Source organism: Aptenodytes patagonicus, chromosome 2 (genome assembly GCF_965638725.1).
Source record: "Aptenodytes patagonicus chromosome 2, bAptPat1.pri.cur, whole genome shotgun sequence".
Classification (NCBI taxonomy): Eukaryota; Metazoa; Chordata; class Aves; order Sphenisciformes; family Spheniscidae; genus Aptenodytes; species Aptenodytes patagonicus.
In genome coordinates, this window is record NC_134950.1 from 9,102,758 (window position 1) to 9,124,447 (window position 21,690).

At 39.0% G+C, this 21,690-nt stretch overlaps 1 protein-coding gene across 5 annotated transcripts in view; it reads right to left on the reverse strand.

Annotated features, from left to right (window-relative positions):
* Positions 1-18,441, reverse strand: part of EFR3A (EFR3 homolog A) — an 88,945-nt gene extending 70,504 nt beyond the window's left edge. Inside the window, exons 1-4 of one of the 5 annotated variants that reach the window (XM_076329086.1) lie at positions 18,318-18,441; positions 13,920-13,973; positions 8,904-9,060; positions 7,906-7,995 (exon numbers count right to left, since the gene is read on the reverse strand). In XM_076329086.1, the coding sequence (XP_076185201.1) occupies positions 7,906-7,918 (13 nt within the window). In that variant the 5' untranslated portion in view covers positions 7,919-7,995; positions 8,904-9,060; positions 13,920-13,973; positions 18,318-18,441. The remainder of the gene's footprint in view (positions 1-7,905; positions 7,996-8,903; positions 9,061-13,919; positions 13,974-18,317) is intronic. The other 4 variants (XM_076329082.1, XM_076329081.1, XM_076329084.1 and 1 more) reach the window with 4 other exon arrangements.
* Positions 18,442-21,690: the final 3,249 nt, after the last annotated feature.

A 21,690-nucleotide genomic window follows, 5' to 3' on the forward strand; every position in this document is an offset into this window, starting at 1 on the left:
TTAAATATAACTGTGTAAAGATTGAAAACTTCACTTTTATACATTAAATTTTCATTTTACTTATTTTTCTATATCTGGGATGAGAAATATAAACAAAAAGAAATCTGGTTCAAATATCCAGAGGAAAGTGCACAAAGTAACTACTACTTCAACCACTACACTAACTACGCGTGATTAGTTTTGAACTGCTAACATCAGTTAATGCATTTAATTCAGAACAAAAACTATTTTCAAGGGCATTGCCCTTCCACTATTAAAAACAGATGAAATATTTTAGAACAAGAAAATTGTTCTGGCCATATAAGGGAGTTAATTAAAAATATTCTTCAACCTGCTATAAAAAGAACAACTGCTGTAAGGACACGCTCATCAGCCATTGCAATGTCCCTGTAACGCGCTCCCAGAGAGAACAGGACTCATCATTTAGACAGGATGAACTCCCATCCCTCAGATAAGCCTCTCCTCCACCTCTCACCCTAGTGCTATTTGACTTCTAAACAGCTGGTTTCTAGCCTCTCTCCACCAAAACGCAGCAAAGAAAATGTCCAGCATGCAGATGAAATTTCTGTCTTGAGAACACAATATTCATCTTTATGTCAACTTCTGATGCTCATGACAGCAAAATCTCAGGGACAGCAAAATCTCCGGAACAGCCAATGTGGAAAATCCCATCCACTACCTAGGTTTGGCAATTCTACGTTTATTTTTAAAAATATGTTGCTGCTCAGATAATTTGAAACAAATGAAAAAAACCCCAACTTTCTCCCAAGAATTTATTCTTACAGTAGAGCTGTAAAGCTAATTATAAAGCTAATTCTGGTGAGATATGACTTCAAGGTGTGTTCTTCTATACTTAAATCAACATGGAGAGATGCTAGAGTGAAAAGCATGTAAAAATAATTTGAAATAAGCCTTTTGTGAAAACATGAAATGACAACACATGTCAAGCTACTAGTAAGAAGTAGGGAAAAAACCCCAAAACAACCCAACCTAGTCAAATAAGGCTTACCACTAAGCTTCTTCATTGAAGTATTCTTTTCAGAACCATTAGCAATTAAAACAAATCACCAGGGAAGATATTATCTTTGGGACGGTGCCTTTTAAAGACTTCTAATCCATTAAAAGGAAGTTTTCCATTACATCAAGTTCTCCGGTTGCATTCTTTTTCACAAATTCCACCGCCTGCAGTGTTTCCATAGTCTCTTCTTTCTCCCACCTTTGTTGTTTTCACATAGTAACTTTGTTTTACTTGCTCATTTCTGTTCTGTTCAACACCGCCTCCTCCTTTCCTACTCTGAGATAGTACCAGAACTCTCTATTTTTAATACAGTATTAAGAATATCTAAAATTAATCTGGTTCCAGTGAAAGAAGCTCTATGGCTTATTATGAATTTTGCTTCTTAGTTCTTGTCCTGACTTATATTCCTATTAAGCTGGCCATAACAAGGTCATTTATGTCTCATCACTAAAGCAATACAAAAGCGAAATTTTGTCACATTTTGACTTCAGAAGACACCTGGAAAGACACATCTACATAAATCTCCTTGACCCCTCTCACTCACAGCTGGCACCGATAACCTGTTCACAGTAAAAAAACCTGGGTTCCATTCCTGCTTTCAATATTGGGTTCGCAGTCAGAAAATGAGTTCTAGGTGATAAACCCAGAGGAGGGTGTGTCTGTGTGGGGGGAAGAGGTTTTGTGTCATGATACTCCTATTTCTAAACAACTACTGATTTCATAGCAAGGTGTTTCGTAAATCAGTGAAAAATGGGGACGTAAGCAAACTACTGGACTAAAGGAGAAGGGAAGGGAAAAGAAGGCTCATAGTGCTTTGTGTAATCTCTGAAGCACGTGAACTGGCATTATTCCTCCTTCCAGACAAGTAGTAGAGCATGGAGCAGATTCATAACAAACATTGACAAAATACCCACTGTACTTAAAGGCCTCATCCAGTAACACACTGAGCCAGCAGGATATCCTTTATCTACTATTTAATTCGGAATAAAAAAAGGAAAGAAGGATTGACATTATCACAGCAACCTCCTTCTACTCTCACTGCTTAAGGCAAATATTTCGATCTGCCTCTCCCTGTCCAAATGCCTGGCTCCTCCCAATATTAGTGGGTACAGGCGAATGGAGTCTCCCCAGCACAGTGATGATCCTGGCATAGAAGTAAGCTCCCAGTACCAGACAGACTATCCTGTTCAAAGCCTGGCTTCACCCTGACCCTAACCTATTCTCTGACCCAGACGAGCAATTTTCAGTATACTGCATCCTTGAACACTTCACAGTTGCAGAAGATAGCTGCAGGTGATAGATAAGCACGCTGTAACCTTTGTAGGCACCCAAAGGCCAACAAATATGTTTTACACTCCTCCACAGGTTCCACTGAGGAGGGAGGCTGCAACACCCGCACCTCCCCTACCACCTTGTTCCCACTTTGTTACAGGTAGGGAGCAACATCTAACATGGAAGACCATTCTACAGAAGATGCTGCAGCACCTCAGGATTGAGATGGACATCACGCTTTAAAGAGACGAAAGACACTATGGAGGGCATGGTTGAAAGGTAACAGGACAAGCAGCAACACTTAGCCTATCTCCAGGGTGGCCAGGGGTCGATAACAAGCATTTCTTGAGGGGTGCCAGAGCAAAACTATTCCGAAAGGGCCACTGTCTCCCTCTGGAGCCTTCAAACCATACTTCTGGTCAGCAGGTTGGCCAACTACAGGTAAAAATATATATACCTGGCTAAGTGCCAGCTTTGGTGACTGCTACTTAAGCTCAGGCTACAGAATCCCTCCCAGATGATCACACTGGTCATACCTTTTCTTCCCGGTCCCAGCTTCAGACAGCAAGGCAGACAGCTGACAGGAACTTTCTCCATACCACTCTCCCCACACCCAGTTCTAGTTTTAAAAGTTCTAAACTAGATTTTCCACACTCCCTTTCCTATTGCATTTCCTCATAGATTACTGGACACAGCCTTCATTCCCAGCAAGGAAGAAAGTTATTTTGTTGAACAGTTGCTGCTCACTTCTGTTTTGCTACAGGAATTCATGTGGATTAAGCCATTGCCTTTAAAGCAACACCCCTTGCATGTATTTTGAGGGTGAGAGAGGAGGGGAAGAAGAGGGCATGAACAAGAAGCTGGGACAAGCGCATGGGTCTGGATACAACTCTAGACAGAGCATTAGGACATGGTATGTTGATAGTCTATTAAGTAGGGGCTAAAGCAAAGCCAATCATCTAGCAGCGATGTTGCGAATTACACAAGCTCCCATTGTAAATGTGGTAATGTTACAATTAATGGTACATTTAAAGTCTCGGGCTTATGGCAGTAGCACATGTGGATTACTTAGCATTTCTCAGAACACAAATGGTCACTGAAACACCATCTGCGTTTCAGCAGATGTCTTGATTCCAAGGTCAGAATCACAAAAGAAACTGGAATGACTCCTGACTCATGGGAAAGTTGCCAAAATGTGTAAAGATCTACCTTGCTGGTCAACCGAAATCTGTATTACACAGTAGCCTCTTCTGTTCTTGAAGCTGTGGCTTCCCTATACCAAGCAACAGATGGAACAGTGTCAAACACTCCCTACTTTTGGAAGGTCATGAAGATTTTGTCAATACTACACATTTGCACTATTTGAAGAGAGCTTGAAGGATGGCACTGCTAAACTTTGATCACTACCTGCCCTACAGAAGACAAGCTCACTTCAAACCAATGAGTAACTGGCCAGCAAGTGCCCAGGGTTGCAAGTCTTCTCAGGGTGATAAACACCTGAAACTTTGTGCATTGAAAAATCTGAACATAGAGAAGCATGAAGAAGTTTCCTGACTAGTGCTACTTTTCCCATTTTCTTAAGACGATGCAGCTTGTTTTCTTGACCCAATCCACAGGGGAGGAACACAGCTGCAGTGGTAAGAAATCCCAGAATCTTATGCTGCTGCCCATCTTTTTCCTCAGAGAAAAGGATGCTCAGAACAGTTGTGTCACTTCTTTAACACAGGTATCCTATGACTGCAGTATCCAGGCTGGGAGGATTAAATTCTCCACTCCTGCCCAGTGGTGCCTTGCAGCACACATTGCCCAAATGCACAGTGCTGAAATAGGTCAGGGAGTAGGTACCACACTGTCACTTGAATTGCATGAAAAAAATAAGGCATGAGAAGCTTTCTGTGAGTGAAAACAGCAAGTGCGTTATGATTAAAAGTCTTGATGATGAGCAAGCAAAGGTTCACAGGCCTTTCTGGAATCCTCAAAGCTAATGCAGTGGGAAGGTTTAGCTCAGTGTCGTGGTTTAACTCTATCGCAGCCGAAACCAGGACCCTCAGGGAACTAGATTTTAACTAGCTCAGAGTAAACCACTGAACTGTATTATAGGACATGTAAGAGTGTGTTGTTCTATATATCCTTTTTCCTATTAAAATACCCCAAATGCCAACATAACCATAGCTAGAGCTTCAAAAACAAGTTTTACCCTCATTTGAGCACACTCAGCTATAGACTTCAGTACACACAAATTTTGAAAAACATTTCCTAATTAAAAAGAAAACTTTCTGTATACAAGATACAAGTAGTTCAATACCACATTACATAGATTTGATTTCCCCACACACACACATTGTACATAGAAAGCAACGTAAGAAAGAACAGATGAAAATTTTTCTGGGAATCTAGAACCATACTGTGGTATCTACATTGAGAAAACTGAGTGCAGCAATTCTTCTGAGGCACACACACAGGGCTCAAAACATGACAGAACATCTGTTCCTGTGCAGTAACAAAGTGTTTAAATTGTATTGACATTATTGAGAAATAAAATGCTAAACAAAAATGTTGCAATGTTACTTTGAAAGAGTCACATAAGATACATAGGCTTAAGAACTCAAATTCTTGTTCAAGTCTCACCAGCCTTCAATTAAAGTACCCTGTTTGTCTCGATACCTACACATTTGATTTTCCCAGAAAGTATTTACAAAATGGGACATTGCAATTTGGACATGTGAACATACATATAGAAGAACATTAGAATAATTTGGAATCAAAAATTTGAAAAAACTCTTTACATATTATCAAGAACAGGTCCTCGGAGCTGCCTATACACTCCATTTTACACACTTTCTTTTTTCTGCAGACAGCTTTACCTAATTCATCCTGCCCTCATAGAAGATTTGTGCTACAACAAGCAAACAAGCAGAAGTTTATATAACAACTTTTCAATATTAACAGTTTTAAACACAGACATGAAAGACAGAAGTTACACTAAAATAAACTCCTTCTAGGTTAATCTAAATTATAAAATATCCTCGTGGTGGTTATCTTTCTCATTAGTTCTAAAAAGTGTTCCAGCTTGGATTCAGGTTTCCCAGAATAATTGAAAAGCAGCTGTTACAAGGTTCTGAATTGTCTTCTCCTCTCCAAAACAGTGAGATTTAAGGGTAGAACATATGCCTATCTAGAACCACATATCCCAGCTAATTAAAAAGCAGTTCCCCCCCCCCCCCCCCCCCCCCCCGTAATTTCTAATCAGCCACAGAGTACACAAGGAACATATATGCAGCTGATTGCTCTTCTGTGCATCTTCAGTACCTAAAGGCTATGTCCCTTCGCTACCGCCACCCTGTTTCCCACCAAACTAAACTGTTCAGTCTAGGAGATGGTCAGTCTAGGAGACAGACATTTACATTTATACACAAAGAAGTAGTTATATATACACATATTGTTAATCAGCAAGTCTTAGGTGTCTCAGCTTTCCGTAGAAACTAGAGAGGACATCTGTGGGTGCACAGGCTCATTGGTTTCTACAGCAGTCCAAGCATTCTTCCCCACAACCAGCACTTCTCACCATGCTGCAATTCCAACATCAGATTCAATTTGCAAAAATAATGTTCTGTCAGTTCTTTAAGCTCATGTCTAAACTAATGTCAATAACAGATCACAAACTTATTAAAAAAAAAACCCACAACACACGCATAGAGAAAAAGTCTTCGATCCAGCTTGCACTGCATTTATTACAAGACAAGAGAAATCTGCTAGCTCAATCGTATCAGACACAGATCAATTATAATTTAATAACTATTCATATTTTATTACCTATGAAGTTCAAAAGTAGTGTATCAGCATCTTAAAGTCCTTTTCTAATCATTAAACAGCTATGTTCTAGTTATGTTCTAATCATTAAACAGTTATGTTCTATTCTCTATGGGAGAATCTGTTTTAATTGCATAAATTATTCTGTATTTGTTAGAACTATAGAAGGAGACCAACTGTGAAGATTTATCTTCACATATTTCCTTACATATTAACAGCTTTACAACAGTATCAGGGAGGAGTACTGATTTAATATAAAGATATAGCTAAGCGTTAGGTTGAAATTCCTTACTCATTCTCTTACTAAGGAACGAGTAACCATTCTCAAGCCACAATTAAAGACTCAGGGTGCCCATTTCAAGCCAAAGTACAGACCTTAATCAGCAAAATACTGTAATATATCCAAGTACAATTTAAAATCACAATTGTGCTCTTCTTGAAAAATGAAAGGACCGAGACCTTTAACAGATCTCAAGTTAGACATGAAAAGGAAGGCTGAGTTATACAGGTGCCAACTATATTTTTTAAAATTTTGGGGTCTAGAATTCTGCTCAGACTTTACATGGTATAAATCTATTTTTTTAAAAGCACTGAATTTAAAAAGAACTGAAAAAATGTTTATTTTGAAATCAAATATTTACCTTTTCTCACATAATTGTTGGGGATTTTGCACACCTTTACAAAAGATTAATTCTTACTGTCATGTTTCTAGTTTAGAAAAACAATTCAATATTTGAAAGAAGCCAAAGTTCTTAAACACAAAATACCAGTACTTCAGTAGCATTCATTTCATGACCTCAGTTATTTGCACATGTAAATTACCAAAGGCTAGGCAGTTCTTTACCTACAATGAAGCCTTTTTGCTCTGAATTAAAAGCATGCAAGTCAGACTACTGCAATATTCACTCTACACAAATACATATACCGATTTAAACTTCTGTTCAAGAAAATAGCAAGTACTCCATAAACAGATTGATCTAATTTGCTTTTTGTATTTTGTACTTAGGTGAATTAAGAAGTTTCCTAGTTTACAAATTACTTGCTAGTCTTAAGATTCTTAAATATACCTGTGCAAGACAAGGATTCTCTAACTGTTTTAACTTTTGAAATGTAAACAATTATGACACATCCCTTACGTTAGAAAATTTCATACTGCCCTCTACATGGGTACCAAAAGGCTTGTAATCTTTGAGCCAGCTGGGTTACCAGTTAGTCATAGGTCGCTCCCTTGAACATATCACCTACAAACAGAATTTGCTAGTATACTTCATAGACACGAACTCCAGAATACGGAATCAAGCAGAACTTTGGCTGTTCAGCTAAGCACCTTCAAAACAGCAAAATCCAGAACTGTTCACTGTTGGACATGGTCACTAGCTGAAATCTACGAGTTGGTAGATGAGGAAGAATCTCATTCATCTACCTACCCCAACTTTCTACTCATTCCTGTCTAATTCCTGCATAAATTAATCTTGAATGATGTAACTTTCTAGAAATAAAAGAGCACTCTTTGAAAGCCAAGAGTCATGTACACAGCTAACTTCCATCGTCAGCAATTCACAAGGTACCTGCTTCTCTGGAGAGCCACTGGGGATCCTAGCGGTCAGCGATGGGAAAGGAAGTCCATATACCATGTAAAGGGAAGGCCAAAATATTTTTAAAAGCAGTTTACCCTGGTCTTTCCACAGAGACATGCATTTAATCACATAGTGGAAAACTTACCCCCGCCCAAAAATCAATTTTCTGTGTTGTCATGCATAAAAAAATAGGACACTTGCATGCATAATCAGCACGAGCCTTCTTACCCTTTCGTCCCATGATCGAGAAATCAATAGCAAACAATGCTGCACATGAAGGTTAATCGACAGATAGGAAAACCAGTTGCAAAGCGAAGTCTGTAAATAACGATAGCCATATTTTAATAAAACCTGAAAAAACTATTAAGGTACATTTTAACATTCAGTGAACTGCCCATGTATAGTTTAAAAGCACAAAAAGGCTTTGATGGGGACAGAATTAAGTTCCTCTCTAAAGCATTTGATTTCCTATGTTATACGCCCAGATTGCACACACATAAATGACAACAGCTGAAAAAATAAATTCTTTGGGTTTTGACAAGGAATGGATGAAAAAAAATTGTTCATTTCTTGGCTATGCAGAAGTGTGTTCCAAAACAAATGGAAGGAATGGAAGGAATGAAAGGAGGAACGATGTTAACGATGTTACTAGACATTATTTGCAATGTGTTAATACAAGTGATTTTCACTTTCTATGGAACTGCTCTTAAACATTAACTTTCCCAAATGGGGTTAGGATGATGCATACACAGAGAGAATTAACAGCTAACAGAAAACAACAGAATGAATGCTTGTTCAAAATTAACAAGTCTTAAAGAAATCCATGCAGATTCATTAAAGAATATGGAAGCAATGCCCACTGGCACACAAAGTTGCTTCGGGTATCATGAGTGAAATAAACAGATGTACAAAGAGCTACAGTTTTCCAGCTACAAGTTCCTGGGTTTTTTTTTCTTAGCTTAATCAAAGGATACATCTAGAGAAGTTACTACTTTTTCTTTCCACTGTAGAAAAGCCAATCACCTAAAAATCAGCTGAAAAAACCTGCATCTAAATGTTTACATATTGAAAGCATTTAGTGTATATTATACACAAAGAATCCATTATATATTTTGCGACCATAGTAACATAATAGTTACAGATAATTCTGAAATACAGTTATTTTCCTTCACTGGCCTAGGTCTAGCAAATGGCAACTGCTGAAGAAAGCCCAAACCATGACATACCCTTGGCAGCTGTTTTTCAAGTTCCTGTGTTGGTTAGGTTAGTAGTTGAAAGAGAGACTTGATACAGGGCTGCTTGTGTTTCTCATCCTCTAAGGTACTAGAATCAAGCAGCAGACAATGATTTGAGATATTCCCCCATGTAACTCTTCTGTAATAGCTGAAATATGAAAATTTTATAGGATTATAATGTATTTATTTCAACACTATTCTAAGTAGTCGACAATACTGTCAGAAAACTAATAGGGTTTCTACTGCCTATAAAATAAATTAAAGCAATTATGAAAAATGCTTCATTAAGTGGAAGGTCCCATTTAGGGTTTTAAAGTATCAAGGGTACATCAGAAACATACTCCAGATGAGGAAAAAAGTATGTTAGATAGAAAGAGTGGAGAAAGTTATTAATTAGAACTATGGCTTAATTTTCACTAAAAACATTAGAATGCTTAGCCCATGAAATATTTATATAGACAGATTTAGGAACACATCTCTAGCCACCATGGGTATTTTAGAACTGTATTTCATAGGGAAATAAATCTTCCCTTCTCATTAACAATCTTGTTATTACTTACTTATTATATACAGAATAAAAATTAGAATTGCAAAAGAAAAATAAATGAATTTCCCAAAAATGTTGTGAGGGAAGAAACCCAAAATGAGATTATCTGCCTCTTAAAATGTCTTAAGCACATTAAATAAGAGTTAAGAATTCACTCATTTCAAATTCCATTTCAAGTGCTGTTTTCCTTCCTACACTTGGCAAGGAAGCTCTATTCAAAAAGAAAATTGTAATTTTAAAAGTTTATTGGTTTTTTTTTTTTGGGGGGGTGGGGGGGTGGGTTGTTCGTTTGTTTAAAGACCATGAAGCAACTTAACTGAAAGCAGTAACATCCAACAACAAAGAAAAAAAGTCAATCACTATTCAATTGTTCTATCTTCTATTTACTTTCATCTCACACAAACTAGGGGAGCCACCAGTACACACCAGCTAGAGATTAGTCTCTGCAAAGGCAACTGGCAAAAAGCCACATGGTGTTTGGAAAGCTGAGGAAACAAAATGTGACGTAGTTTAATGAGAAGCAATCAATGCATTGAGCATACTTGGAGAAGCATTCTGAAGTTACCAAAACAGTCACTTCACTGTAACCAAGAACAGGCCAATACATGGAAGATTTTCCACTATAACTGATACATGTATCACTTAAGTCAGAGTGGTCTCTTTCTAACTGGCAAATATTTGACAGAATAGCATAGGGGATGTTCATATTACTAAATTTCACAGCAGTAATTCAAGGGAAGAATGTGGGAAAATTACATTTGTCAAAATCCTTGTTTTTATTTATTTGGTCTCTTAATTTGCATGTTACAGTCAGTCATACAAGGACCTGCTAATCAGCAGCTAAAATCAGTTTAACATAGCAATCATTACTAACAAAACTTTGAAAAGCAAAGATATAATTAAGTACATTAATGGCATAAGTAAGAACAAGAAAAAAGAATATGAAAAAGAAAAAAAAAAAAATCACACACATAGCTAGCACAAGTAAAATACATTCTTATAGTCAGCAGGTGTTCCCACCTGTATCACACATAATTTTTCTAATCCAAGCAGTTTCATTTTAGTATAAAATCTGCCTTTAAGTTAAATATTTAATTGAAGTCAGGGAATACAGCCAGTAAGTAGGTTAGCTGTTTCTGAAAAAAACTCATTATCTACCAAACTGTGTTTCAAGCATCTGATTAAGAGTGAATATCTGGAACATAATGTCCAAAAGAGTCTTAAACAAATGTTTTGCTATATGATTTAGATATGCTTTTTTCCTTAACAGAAGCATTTGTAACGTTTCAATCCAAATGCAGCCAACAAAAAAACCCCACCAAAACCACCCATGTTCCATAACAGAAGTATGTTAAATGAAATCATCTGCACGAATTACTGAATAGGGAAATTGAGAGCAAGCTTGTGACAAATGAAAAACACATACTGCCTGTACTGCAAAGGCTATCTGCTTACAAGTTCTTCGGTTTTGTTTTTAAATAAAAGGACTAATTAATCTTTTAATCCACAGTTTCTTTGTGATAAGGCACAGCTAAATCGGTTAATAACATAGCTGTGGCTCAAATCGATCTAATCCTACTGTGTTATAAAAGCAGTGAGAAAACAGATTTGCTTTCTCAACATTTTAGAACTTGAATTTCAACTTCATATGAAGACACCATGTCTGTAAGCATACCTTGCATCAATGCCCATGTTATTTGCACAAGAGGAGCTATACATAAAGTTATAGCTACAAAGAATATAGGGAAAAGCAATGCTTTGGCAAGGTTGCTACAAGTGCTGCTGCGATTCTATAGCATTACACCTCCACTACAGACTAGATGTCAATACAGATGCCATGCCATGGCTAAACAAAACCAGGCACTTTTACATCTTAAGATTAAGAGAGCAGATTGAAAATTTTCAGTTTATGGGCTATTACTGTATTAAGACTAAAACCTTAACATTATTTCATTAAGGACTCAATGCAGCACTATATCCCCATATTCTCTAAATGAGATCACTAAACAGCAACATCAATGGAAAATTTGATAATCCAGTATGTAACAAACTACTGCAGAGACCAGCACACATGACTGAGATAAGGTTAAATGAGAAGAGCATTACCTTTGGTTATCTGCTGATGTTCATCTCTCTCCCTCTCAATACCACATCCCAGTTCTGACTACATGCCTATTTTTTGAACAGTTAATATTGAGGGAGATAAAAAGTATATTGTCCTGTGAATGTTCACATACAATAACTTCAAGACTGACTTCTAAACTGTCTCTAGGAACGGCTAAAGTCCCCAGAAAGACTAGTTAAGTCTCTTTGTCCAGTCTTTCCATAATACCAGTACCTTGGCCTCTCCTGACCTTCCAAACCACTACTTTTAGACCTAGACATTCCCTAACTACTGTACTGCAAAAAAAGCGGTAAAAATATTACCAGGAACTGACACAGAGACTCAGGAAAGCAAGCAGGACAACGCTGGAAGAGAGAGTTGGTCAGGATGACCCGAGAACTCCATCAAACCTCCCTTTTAACTAGATATTATTATTCTACGTCATTTATAAAGAACTCATTCTAGCATGACAGAAAACATTTCACTCTAACAACCTTTTCCATATTTTATTCCAAAAGATGTTCAACGCACTTGTTGATGTGTGGGATGAGAGAACATCATGTGAAAAAAAAAAAATTTAAAAATCCCAGCCTTTACAAACAACTGAGCTTTTCAGATTTCAAGGACAAATACTTTAAGATTTCAAAGTAATGCTAAATAGTAGCAACCTGTTCCATCAATATGCTCTGAAAAGAATCCTGTGGAATCTCTAAAGAAGCCTAAATTAGCAGACAGAAGCTTTCCCTTTCACATGCAACTAAGTTGAAGTCTTGAAGGCTGTTTCTATGCACATTGATAAAACGAACAACTAGCCACAAAGTGATGCTTGCTTGCACTAAAATCTAATCATAGTTCTTCATCACCACGATTTTTGGAAGAAAAGTGTTAAAAAAGTACTGTTATTTCCATATGCAATATACACGCATCTGTTAGGTTACCATCCCTTCACCCACACACTTAGACTCATCAAATATACCCAGAAGAGAAATAAATGGCTGCGTAGTTCTGAATGTCTCCCTACAGATAAACATTGCAATCAGTTGTTTTGGTCTCCTTTAAGTTCCATCTGACTCTGTAGTAATGCAGACTCTACATGCATTAGGGTAAACAGTGTTAATAATGACCCTGAACATAAGCACACCTGGTTTGGGGGGGGGATGGGGGGGCGGGAAATCTTACTCTTCCAGTTTAATTGTTTAAAAAACCCCACACACTCTTTCACAACAAAAGTGAGTACCATGATAGAGGCCTTAACAGTACTAAACACTGCAATCGAAACACAGCAGCAGTTCACTGTATTACAAAAGTTGAACCACAGTACAGTCGGAACAATTTATGCCAGCTGCTCCTCATGTAAATATACAATATAATACACACATGTATGACACTGTTTTGTTACAAAAACTCATGTCTATGTAGAGAAACAGTTTCAACTATCTACCAATAAAGCAGGTAACACCTAAATACTTACAGTAAGGTATTTTACATGACAGTGGTTCAAACAACAACATAGAATTACTGTAAGACATTTTTAGTACCCAATAGTCACAGCTTATTACAAATCTTAAGTCACTGAAAAAAAAAAAATGCTCAAACATTTCCTCATGAAATTAAACATTTGTGAAATTCATTACAAACCTATAATTAAAGTGCACTCAGTATGATTGGTACTGTAACTTTATGAAAGACTTCTTTATCCTCTGGATAAAGCAGGCTGCTTTATCCAAAGACTGATGTTAGTAATTTTACTAGAGAACATGCAGGATTTTTCTAAATAGAAAATAGAAAAATAAAAAAAAAATTATTTGGAATTAATACTAATGTAAGACATTTTGTAACTTGAGCCTTTGTGTTAGGGAAATTTGCTACTCTTCAAGGTAAATAATAATTTGATTCTTAGAAACATCTGCCTCAAAAATCTCATTTAACTTTGAATGTTAAAAATTTTAAGTCTTATCACTTTATATCCTAAATAGTAATTCTATCTTCTATAAACAATATTTGTAATTTTCCAAAGATAGGATTATCGCTATATGGAATATCTTTTTATTTTTTGAATACAACTATTTCAGAACATACTTTAAATCACAAAATTCATCAATGTTAAACTGTGTACTTCTTATCGAAAAGGAAAATGCAGAGCCCATACTAGGTTCCTTTAAAAAATATACGAAGATTTACAAAGGCAGAGGCTGGATAATATTGAGATCTTAAATATCTTTAAAATGACAGCAAGTATCATAATTTTTTTTTTTTTCATTTTATTTTTGGTAGAATTTTTAACCCCCAAAGAAAATACCGTAATCGTAAACACCCCTAAATACTGTCTTAACATACTTAAGTTAACAGTACTTACTGCCAGGCATTGTTAATCAGGAATCTGTCTTCAATTTTGCAAAAATGTATTAAGCTATAAAGAAAACAAAAAATTAAGTCAAGACAATAGCTTTAGACAATTTACGTCCAAATATGCATAGAAACTTATGCAGAATGAGCCAAAGTCACATTCTTCAGTTCCAGTATCAAAGAGGCTGTTACCACAGAAACCCAGATATCATTTTATCTGACCAGACCATATGTTGGTTTTACCAGCTCTTGAAATTTAGTCATTCTGTTCTTGCATTTGATGCCTGAGTAAACATTTTTCTCTGTATTTACTGGGATGACCTTTTGAACTGCCACTGTTTACGATGCTAAATGGTGCACAGCCTTGCAGGATACTTCCACTTCAAATGTAAATCGCAGCACTTCTCTGTTAAAATGCCTGTGAAAGGTTTCTGTTCCATACAAAGAAAAACGATGCTGACAAATCTGTGTGGCACTTTCTAGGACATTTTTCTCCCAGTATCAAAAAAAGACAGATTTTTAGATCAGAGAGCAAACTAGTATAAACAATAGCTGCTCAAAGGATTTTTGATGCAATTAGGTATCTTCATACAATTAACTCAACTGAAGTTACAACAATCTATTTTGGGGATAAAAATAGCCTAATCTACCTTTTAATTAATTAGCATTAAAAGGCAAATAATTTGAAGATTTTTTTCTATATTAAGGCAGGGCATTTTGGTTTTATTAACTGCCAAATGCAGCCTCCCTGCAAATGTACCTTTTCACAAATAAGAAAAAAATCTCAGTTAAAGAGATTGAGTGTTGCTGTTTTCAAAGATAAAATAAAAAAAATAAATAAAAGATATTCAGCTAATAGTTGTTTATATATGCACACCAAAAAACTGTAATTCCAGACTCTGATAAAGTGAGAACATATATTTTATTTGGTCACAAAATATGTTTTCATGACCACACACTATGGAGATATTCATAGTTGCTAAAAATAAACTTTATTGTCATTGTACATTTATTTCAATCAAAGGTTCCAACTTGCTGATAGCAACCGTGATTAAAAATAGTGCTTCAAAGTAATTTCTTTAAAATATCCTATCCTATTAGAAGGCTGTATGTCCCTCTCCAAGGACAGTTAGAAGCAGCACAATTTTATAAAAGGAAACATGTGCTGTGGATTGTGATGTTCAACAGACACATGGAAAAGTGAAATCTCTAATTTAGAGTCTAGTTAAGAACTTACCTGGGAGATTACAGAAAGCAGATTTACTGACATATTAGAACATAAAAATGCAAAGAGCCTGAGGAGAGGTTCAAGCGAGTCAAGTGCCAGAGACTCAGAGTGTTTTACTGACCATCACTAGCAATCAGGAATTCAATACATTCTTCTAGAACATTATCACTGTTGTTGCCAGCGAAGTCAACTATAGAAGGTATTAACACAGAAATTACCAGAAAAGTTGTATAAGCAACTCAGACAAGTGTTCAAATTGAAGATTTTTTGTTCTGTTTTTAAATAATTCACTGGATTTTTAATCATTTTATGATCTGTAACAGGACCAAAAATTCAATATGGAGGTAGCCTGTCTTCTACATGCTGAACAGACTACACAATTTCCTCTCCATAAAGTGTTCAATCACTGGCTCATTAGGCCTAGGGCAAAGTTTAGTCCACAGATGCTGGTATCTGTTACAGTAGAACAGAACTAAAATAAAATAAGAAGCTTCCCACCATGAGTCTGCTCTGCTGTTTGTCACCGAATTAAATTTTACATATCAAACACTGCACATTAAGTTTTTATATCACTTGGTTCCCCACCCATATTTCCTATTTGAAAAATTAAACGTCTTTAGTTTTGAAGGTAGGCAAGTGGCCAGTACAATGCAAGATTAATAAGTCACATGCTTATTCCTAAATACAGTTAGGCTCAAACTACAATTCCCAGAATCCAAAAAATGCAATATAAGATGGATTTACATAGCACAGTGCAATTCTGTGGAAGTACCTGGCGCCTCAAATTGTGCCAGGGGAGGTTTAGATTGGACATGAGGAAAAATTTCTTTACTGAAAGAGTGGTTAAACATTGGAACAGGCTGCCCAGGGAAGTGGTTGAGTCACTGTCCATAGACGTATTTAAAAGACGTGTAGATGTGGTGCTTAGGGACATGGTTTAGTGGGCATGGTGGTGTTGGGTTGACGGTTGGACTCGATGATCTCAGAGGTCTTTTCCAACCTTAATGATTCTATGATTATTTTGAATTAGCTTTCTCAGGTAGAGAAGCAATGCCACACATGAGCCTGGCTGTATTAATGAGGCTACCCTGTTCCCTCACCCAAGAGAGTTCAGCTAAACAGGCACATCTAAAAGGACATTTGTCCTGCCCCACCTTAGACAACTCAGTCTTGAGCAGATGGTTTTAGGACAAGAAAAACCCTGCACATTAAATAAGTGTTCCTTAGCAATCCTTTCCACCATCTCTAAGGCTAGTTTAACCCAATATCCATTTCACTGGCAAAATTAAAAGCAATGTTCCTATGCCTAGCTACATATAGTGCCAGTGGTAGGTTAAAAATCCATCAGATAAATAGTTTTTGCTCTATAGAAAACATGATTTGCTTTTACTTAAAAAAAAAAAATCTTCAAAGTTGCTTAAGGATAACACAGTAATTTTACAAGAATTACTTCATTACAGAATTAGGCTGGGCAGTTAAAAGTCACTGATACCAACCAAAGCTGTTTCTGACCTGTACATTTTACAATTTAGATTTCATAATTAGAAGTGCGATCCCCTTTCATTATACTTGAAGTTCAATTGCCGAGTCTGATTAGTATTCTAATGCCTCCTTCCACTTGCATGTAATATAAAACTTGTTTATTCTTTTCTCCTGTACAAGTTTGGATCAGAAGTAGAGAGAAGTTACTGTTCATCATTAACTGCAAACATTTTCATAACTGGATGCCAAACTTAAATATTCAATTTTAAAACAGTTGTTTAATTACAAACTGTATTCTAATTCCCATTTTCCTGAGTTTTTTCCTAAATCAGAAATTAATCCCATTCTAGCAGCATTTTTTTAGCCAAATATTAAAAGTGTTATTAAAAGGCTTAAATAAAACTTATGCGTTAGCCTTTACATGTATCAGGGCACTACAAGCAAGATTTCAATCCCAAACCACCAATTTCTCAGGGAAATTTTACCACGTTTAAGAGCATCCATACACTGAGTCTTCCAGCAAGATGCCCTGAATAGTAAAGTTACTCAAGAAAACATTTCAAGTGTGTTACAAGGCTTCAGAAAGTAGATTACCTATATCTTCCCAAAGCCTTGGCCGTTACTCTGGTTTTAGCTTACCTACAAAATTTGCACAGGAAACATCTGATGTAGCTTCATCTAGGCTAGTGAACTTGACTTTGATATAGGAATTAAAACTCTGGTTCTAAGTTACAGACTTTTCCACAAGTTCTCCAATAGAGCACAGAGATCTCTCAATCCACGCCAGGATCTCTTCTTCCTAGTATCTCAGCTCAAAGTACCATGGGATACCCCCCTAGATGTATTCGGCTTAACAAAAGAGAAGTTGTACTAGAGTTAGTTCTCAGTAATAGGATTTGTGAACTTACACCTCAATTATCTGAAGTATGGCTCCGTGCTGCACAATTAACTTTAAAGTAAAAGATGAAGCTATTTAAGAAGCTCACAGGGTAGTCGTTTTGTAAATTTGCATTGTGTCTGGTTAATGCTTAGCAAGACCTCGCTATGTTATGGTCCGTCCATCTGAAGAAAACCAGCTTAGGGAAATCCCAAAGCCACAGTCCTCCGCTGCTTCGATGCTTTCAGACTGACACCACGGGGACATCTGACCACATCAGACACGACTGACTACTGACAACAAGGTGTCGAGTTATGATCGTCTCATGGAAGGCCTTCACCTCCGGAGGAGCGTCATGCAGGCACCGCTCAACAGCGGCAGGACCTCAAGCCCTCTCCTGGGAAAGGGGCGTCCCGCTCGCTGCTGCAAGCCTCCCGAGACAGCCGTCGTGGTGAGCTGCCCGCCCGGACGGACGGCGGGGAGCCTGCCCGCCGGTAACAGCGCTCAGCAGCGCCCACAGGGGCACCTCGAGCCGGCGGCCCTGCTGAGGGCGTGCGGGGCGCCGGGATATGGGCTGAGGCCATGTCCTGCGGCTTCTTCTCCCGCTTCCCGCCGCCAGCCGCCCCCGCCGCCCAGAGCGGTCCCGCCGCGGAAGGTCGGCCCGAGCCTCCCGCCGCCTCTCCTCAGCGCCCGCCCATCTGGCGCGGCCTCCTCGCTCCCAAACGCTTAAAGCGGGGAAGGGAGCGGAAGAACGGGAAAAGAAGATGGCTGCGAAGGTGAAGGCAAGGAAAGGGACCTCCTCCTGGCTGCCCCAGACTCACCTCAGCCACCTCTCCGCCTCGGTTTAGCAGCTGCCATCTTCCCCCCAAGCCCCCCCCCTTGAGATGCATGGGGCGCAATGCACGCCGGGAGCTGTAGTTCTGTGAGGAGCCGTGCCGAGCCCTTTCTCCGCCCATCCCTCCCCGCACACAAGCAACGACAGAGGGTTCACGGCGGAAGAAGGAGCACCCCCCACACGGCTCGGCGGCCCTGGGGCAAGGGGCCGCCCAGGCAGGGCGGAGCGTGGTCGGGGAGGGCGAAGGGCGCCGCGGGAGGACACAACTCCCAGCGACCTTTGCGGCGCAGACTCGCCGGCGCCTGGCGGCAGAGGGGCGGGGGCAGCTCGCCGCGCCCGCCCCGGTCCGCCCTCCGGGCACCGCCCCCGCCTCGCGGGCGTCTTCCCGCTCTTCCTGGCTCACGTGCCCAGCGCCCCTCCGCCTCGGGGTGGCGGCGGCCGTGAGAGGACAGCCGGCGGCCACGGTGGCACCGGCCTCCCCCGCTGCCGGGCGAGGACGGCGCCTCCGGGAGGCCCGGGCACCCGCTCTGGTTGCCCGGATGAGCTGAAGCCCTGCGGGGGGGGGGGGGGGGGGGGGAGGGAAGCTCTGTCTGAGGGAGATTGGGCTGTGCTGCCGCTAAAACCTTGATGTTCCCGTGGTGGCGGACCTGGCAGGTAATGGGTGCGAGGAAAGGTGGTGCTTTCTGTGAAGGACAGTACGATGCCTGAGAGGGAGAGGGCATTTCTGTTTTTTAAACAATGCGAAGTCAAAGTTGGACCCGAAAACGGTGTGTTGGCAGAAGATACTTGGCCTGGCTGTGTGTTTCTTCCATTATTAGTAGGAACTGGACAGCAGGAGGGCGCTGCGGTTGTGCTCAGATCCAGTTACCCAGGGACTGAAGGAAGGGGCCAGGCTGGATGAGCTGTGCTTGGTGACTTGACTGAGACCAGTGTTCAATGGTGTACAGACAGTTACGAATAACCCAAATGGGAATCGTGAAACAGCTGCTGATCCACAGCAGCATAATCTCTTAATCCGTTCTCCTTGAAATAATATTACCAGCTTCAAAATCTGATTTATTTGATGCCTGATTTTCTAGACAGGCAAAGGGAAATCTGAGAAGTTTGTTTTCTGTTGTAGATAGTTCCTTCTGAAGGAAGACGTGCCTGTCCCAACTATCGAGTTAGGTGGATGAGTGTAAGCTATTCTCCACATTTGAGTCTGTATTTCACTGACTTCAGGTCTGCTTATGTTACATCTGGTAAGAAACTAGCATTTCACTTTCTTTTGCTTTTTGAATCTATTTTCCTTCCTTTCACCAATAGTAGAAGCAGGATCAGTGTTTCTGACTTGTGTTCCTTGAAAAGAATCCCTAAAAGTGTGAAACTCGGGAGGTGAGATATCTCCATGTCTCGCAGTTTTCAGCAGTATCCAAAGCATATGTTAATCTGGGAAAATTGGCAAGACTATCAGATGTGGGTGCAACTGGGGGAGTTAAAAGAGTAAACTAAAGTCCTTCTTATTTGTTTATATGACTCCTGAAATGCAGCTTATTGTTTTGAACTCTCGGGGCCAAACATAATGAAAATAGTAACAAAAAATGAACAGCCTGCCTTCCATAGATATGCATATTGAGTCACTGCCTATAAAGCATAACCTGTTGGGATTAGAGTGCAATTTATTAATGTTTCAGCCAAGAATAGTCAGCAGTGAGATATTCCGTGTAGCTACATTTGTCCTTTGTCTTTCAAGTATAGCTGGTGATAATAATCATCCTAGTTCTTTTCTGAAATGTAGAAGAAAGTTTTAATAAATTTTTCATCAGCCAAAAATACGAATGAACTATAGAATCATAGAATCATTAGAATCATTAAGGTTGGAAAAGACCTCTAAGATCATCGAGTCCAACTGTCGACCCAACACCACCATGTTCACTAAACCATGTCCCTAAGTGCCGCATCTACATGTCTTTTAAACACTTCCAGGGATGGTGACTCAACCACTTCCCTGGGCAGCCTGTTCCAATGTTTAACCACTCTTTCGGTAAAGAAATTTTTCTTCACATCCAATCTAAACCTCCCCTGGCGCAACTTGAGGCCATTTCCTCTCGTCCTATCACTAGTTATCATGGTCTCAACTCAACTCGTCATGTCAGATGCAGCTTTAGTTCAAAGATCATTCTTCTGACCATCAGCTATAGGCAGTCTGCTTGCTTTATTGAAGTGTTTCTATCAAGCTATTTGTCTCATTTTTCTATTAGCTGTGCATAAGGGCGTACAGGCTCCAACGTACTTGTCACGCCATATGGTTTCAGGAAAATGCTGGCAAATTGTGCAGCTACTAGTTCTTACTAGTTGTCTGAATGAGACAAGCAGCAATCCGGGTTGGTGTTCATTCAGCCACTACTCACAGATTTAAATGTAATACTGCGAGTAACATGTCCTGATTTCTCTATTTTTCTTTTGGTTCAAGAGACACTAAAACGATTTAAAACCGAAGTTTCAGTTGTCCGACATTACAGCTCCTGTGTCTGTGATGAATACCTTTTATTCTCTGAGGGGTTTTAAAATGTTTTCCTCTATTTTTATTGTGTTACAAACACCTGTGAATATGGAGTAGACTTACAAAGCTCAAATCATAGAATAAATACAGTGTCGGGATTGAGGTTTGTTTGAAGAGAGCTGATGTGTTTTAAAGCAGGCCTCTTATGACATTATTACATAAACCATGTGGTATCTAATATTCAATAAAAGTCAATAAAGCCCTTAGCGTAATTGTAGTGCTGTTGTTTAAAACAACTGTTTTCCTAATTCAATTTCAAAACAGAGCAAACAGCTGTAGTCTATGAATATGTATGTGTTGATCTCTCTGAGCTTCCTTATGTGTTGTGTAATGGGTAGCAAATTTAGTTGTGGAGTAGAAGAATTTTTCGTTTTAGTGAGGACATCAGAAGAGTATCCAGCTGCTTTTCTGTCCACACCAATTTTTCATTTACTGTCAATGAAAAATGGATCTGATCCTTTGACCACATCTAGGGTGACAATCAAACTACCCAGTAAGATTAAGAAAAAGTTTAATTACACACATAGGAAATTACTGCATGGCTAATTTGCAGCCAAACTGTCTGGTTTTACTTCCCCTCATCCCAAGCCCATCTAAGTGGACTGACCAGTTGTTGTGGTTTAACCTGGCAGGCAGCTAAACACCACACAGCTGTTTGCTCACTCCCCCCCCCGGCCCCGCAGTAGGATAGGGGAGAGAATCAGAAAAAAAAAAGTAAAATTTGTGGGTTGAGTTATAGGCAGTTTAATAGGACAGAGAAGGAAGGGGAAATAATAATAATAATGATAAAAGAATATACAAAGCAAGTGCACAATGC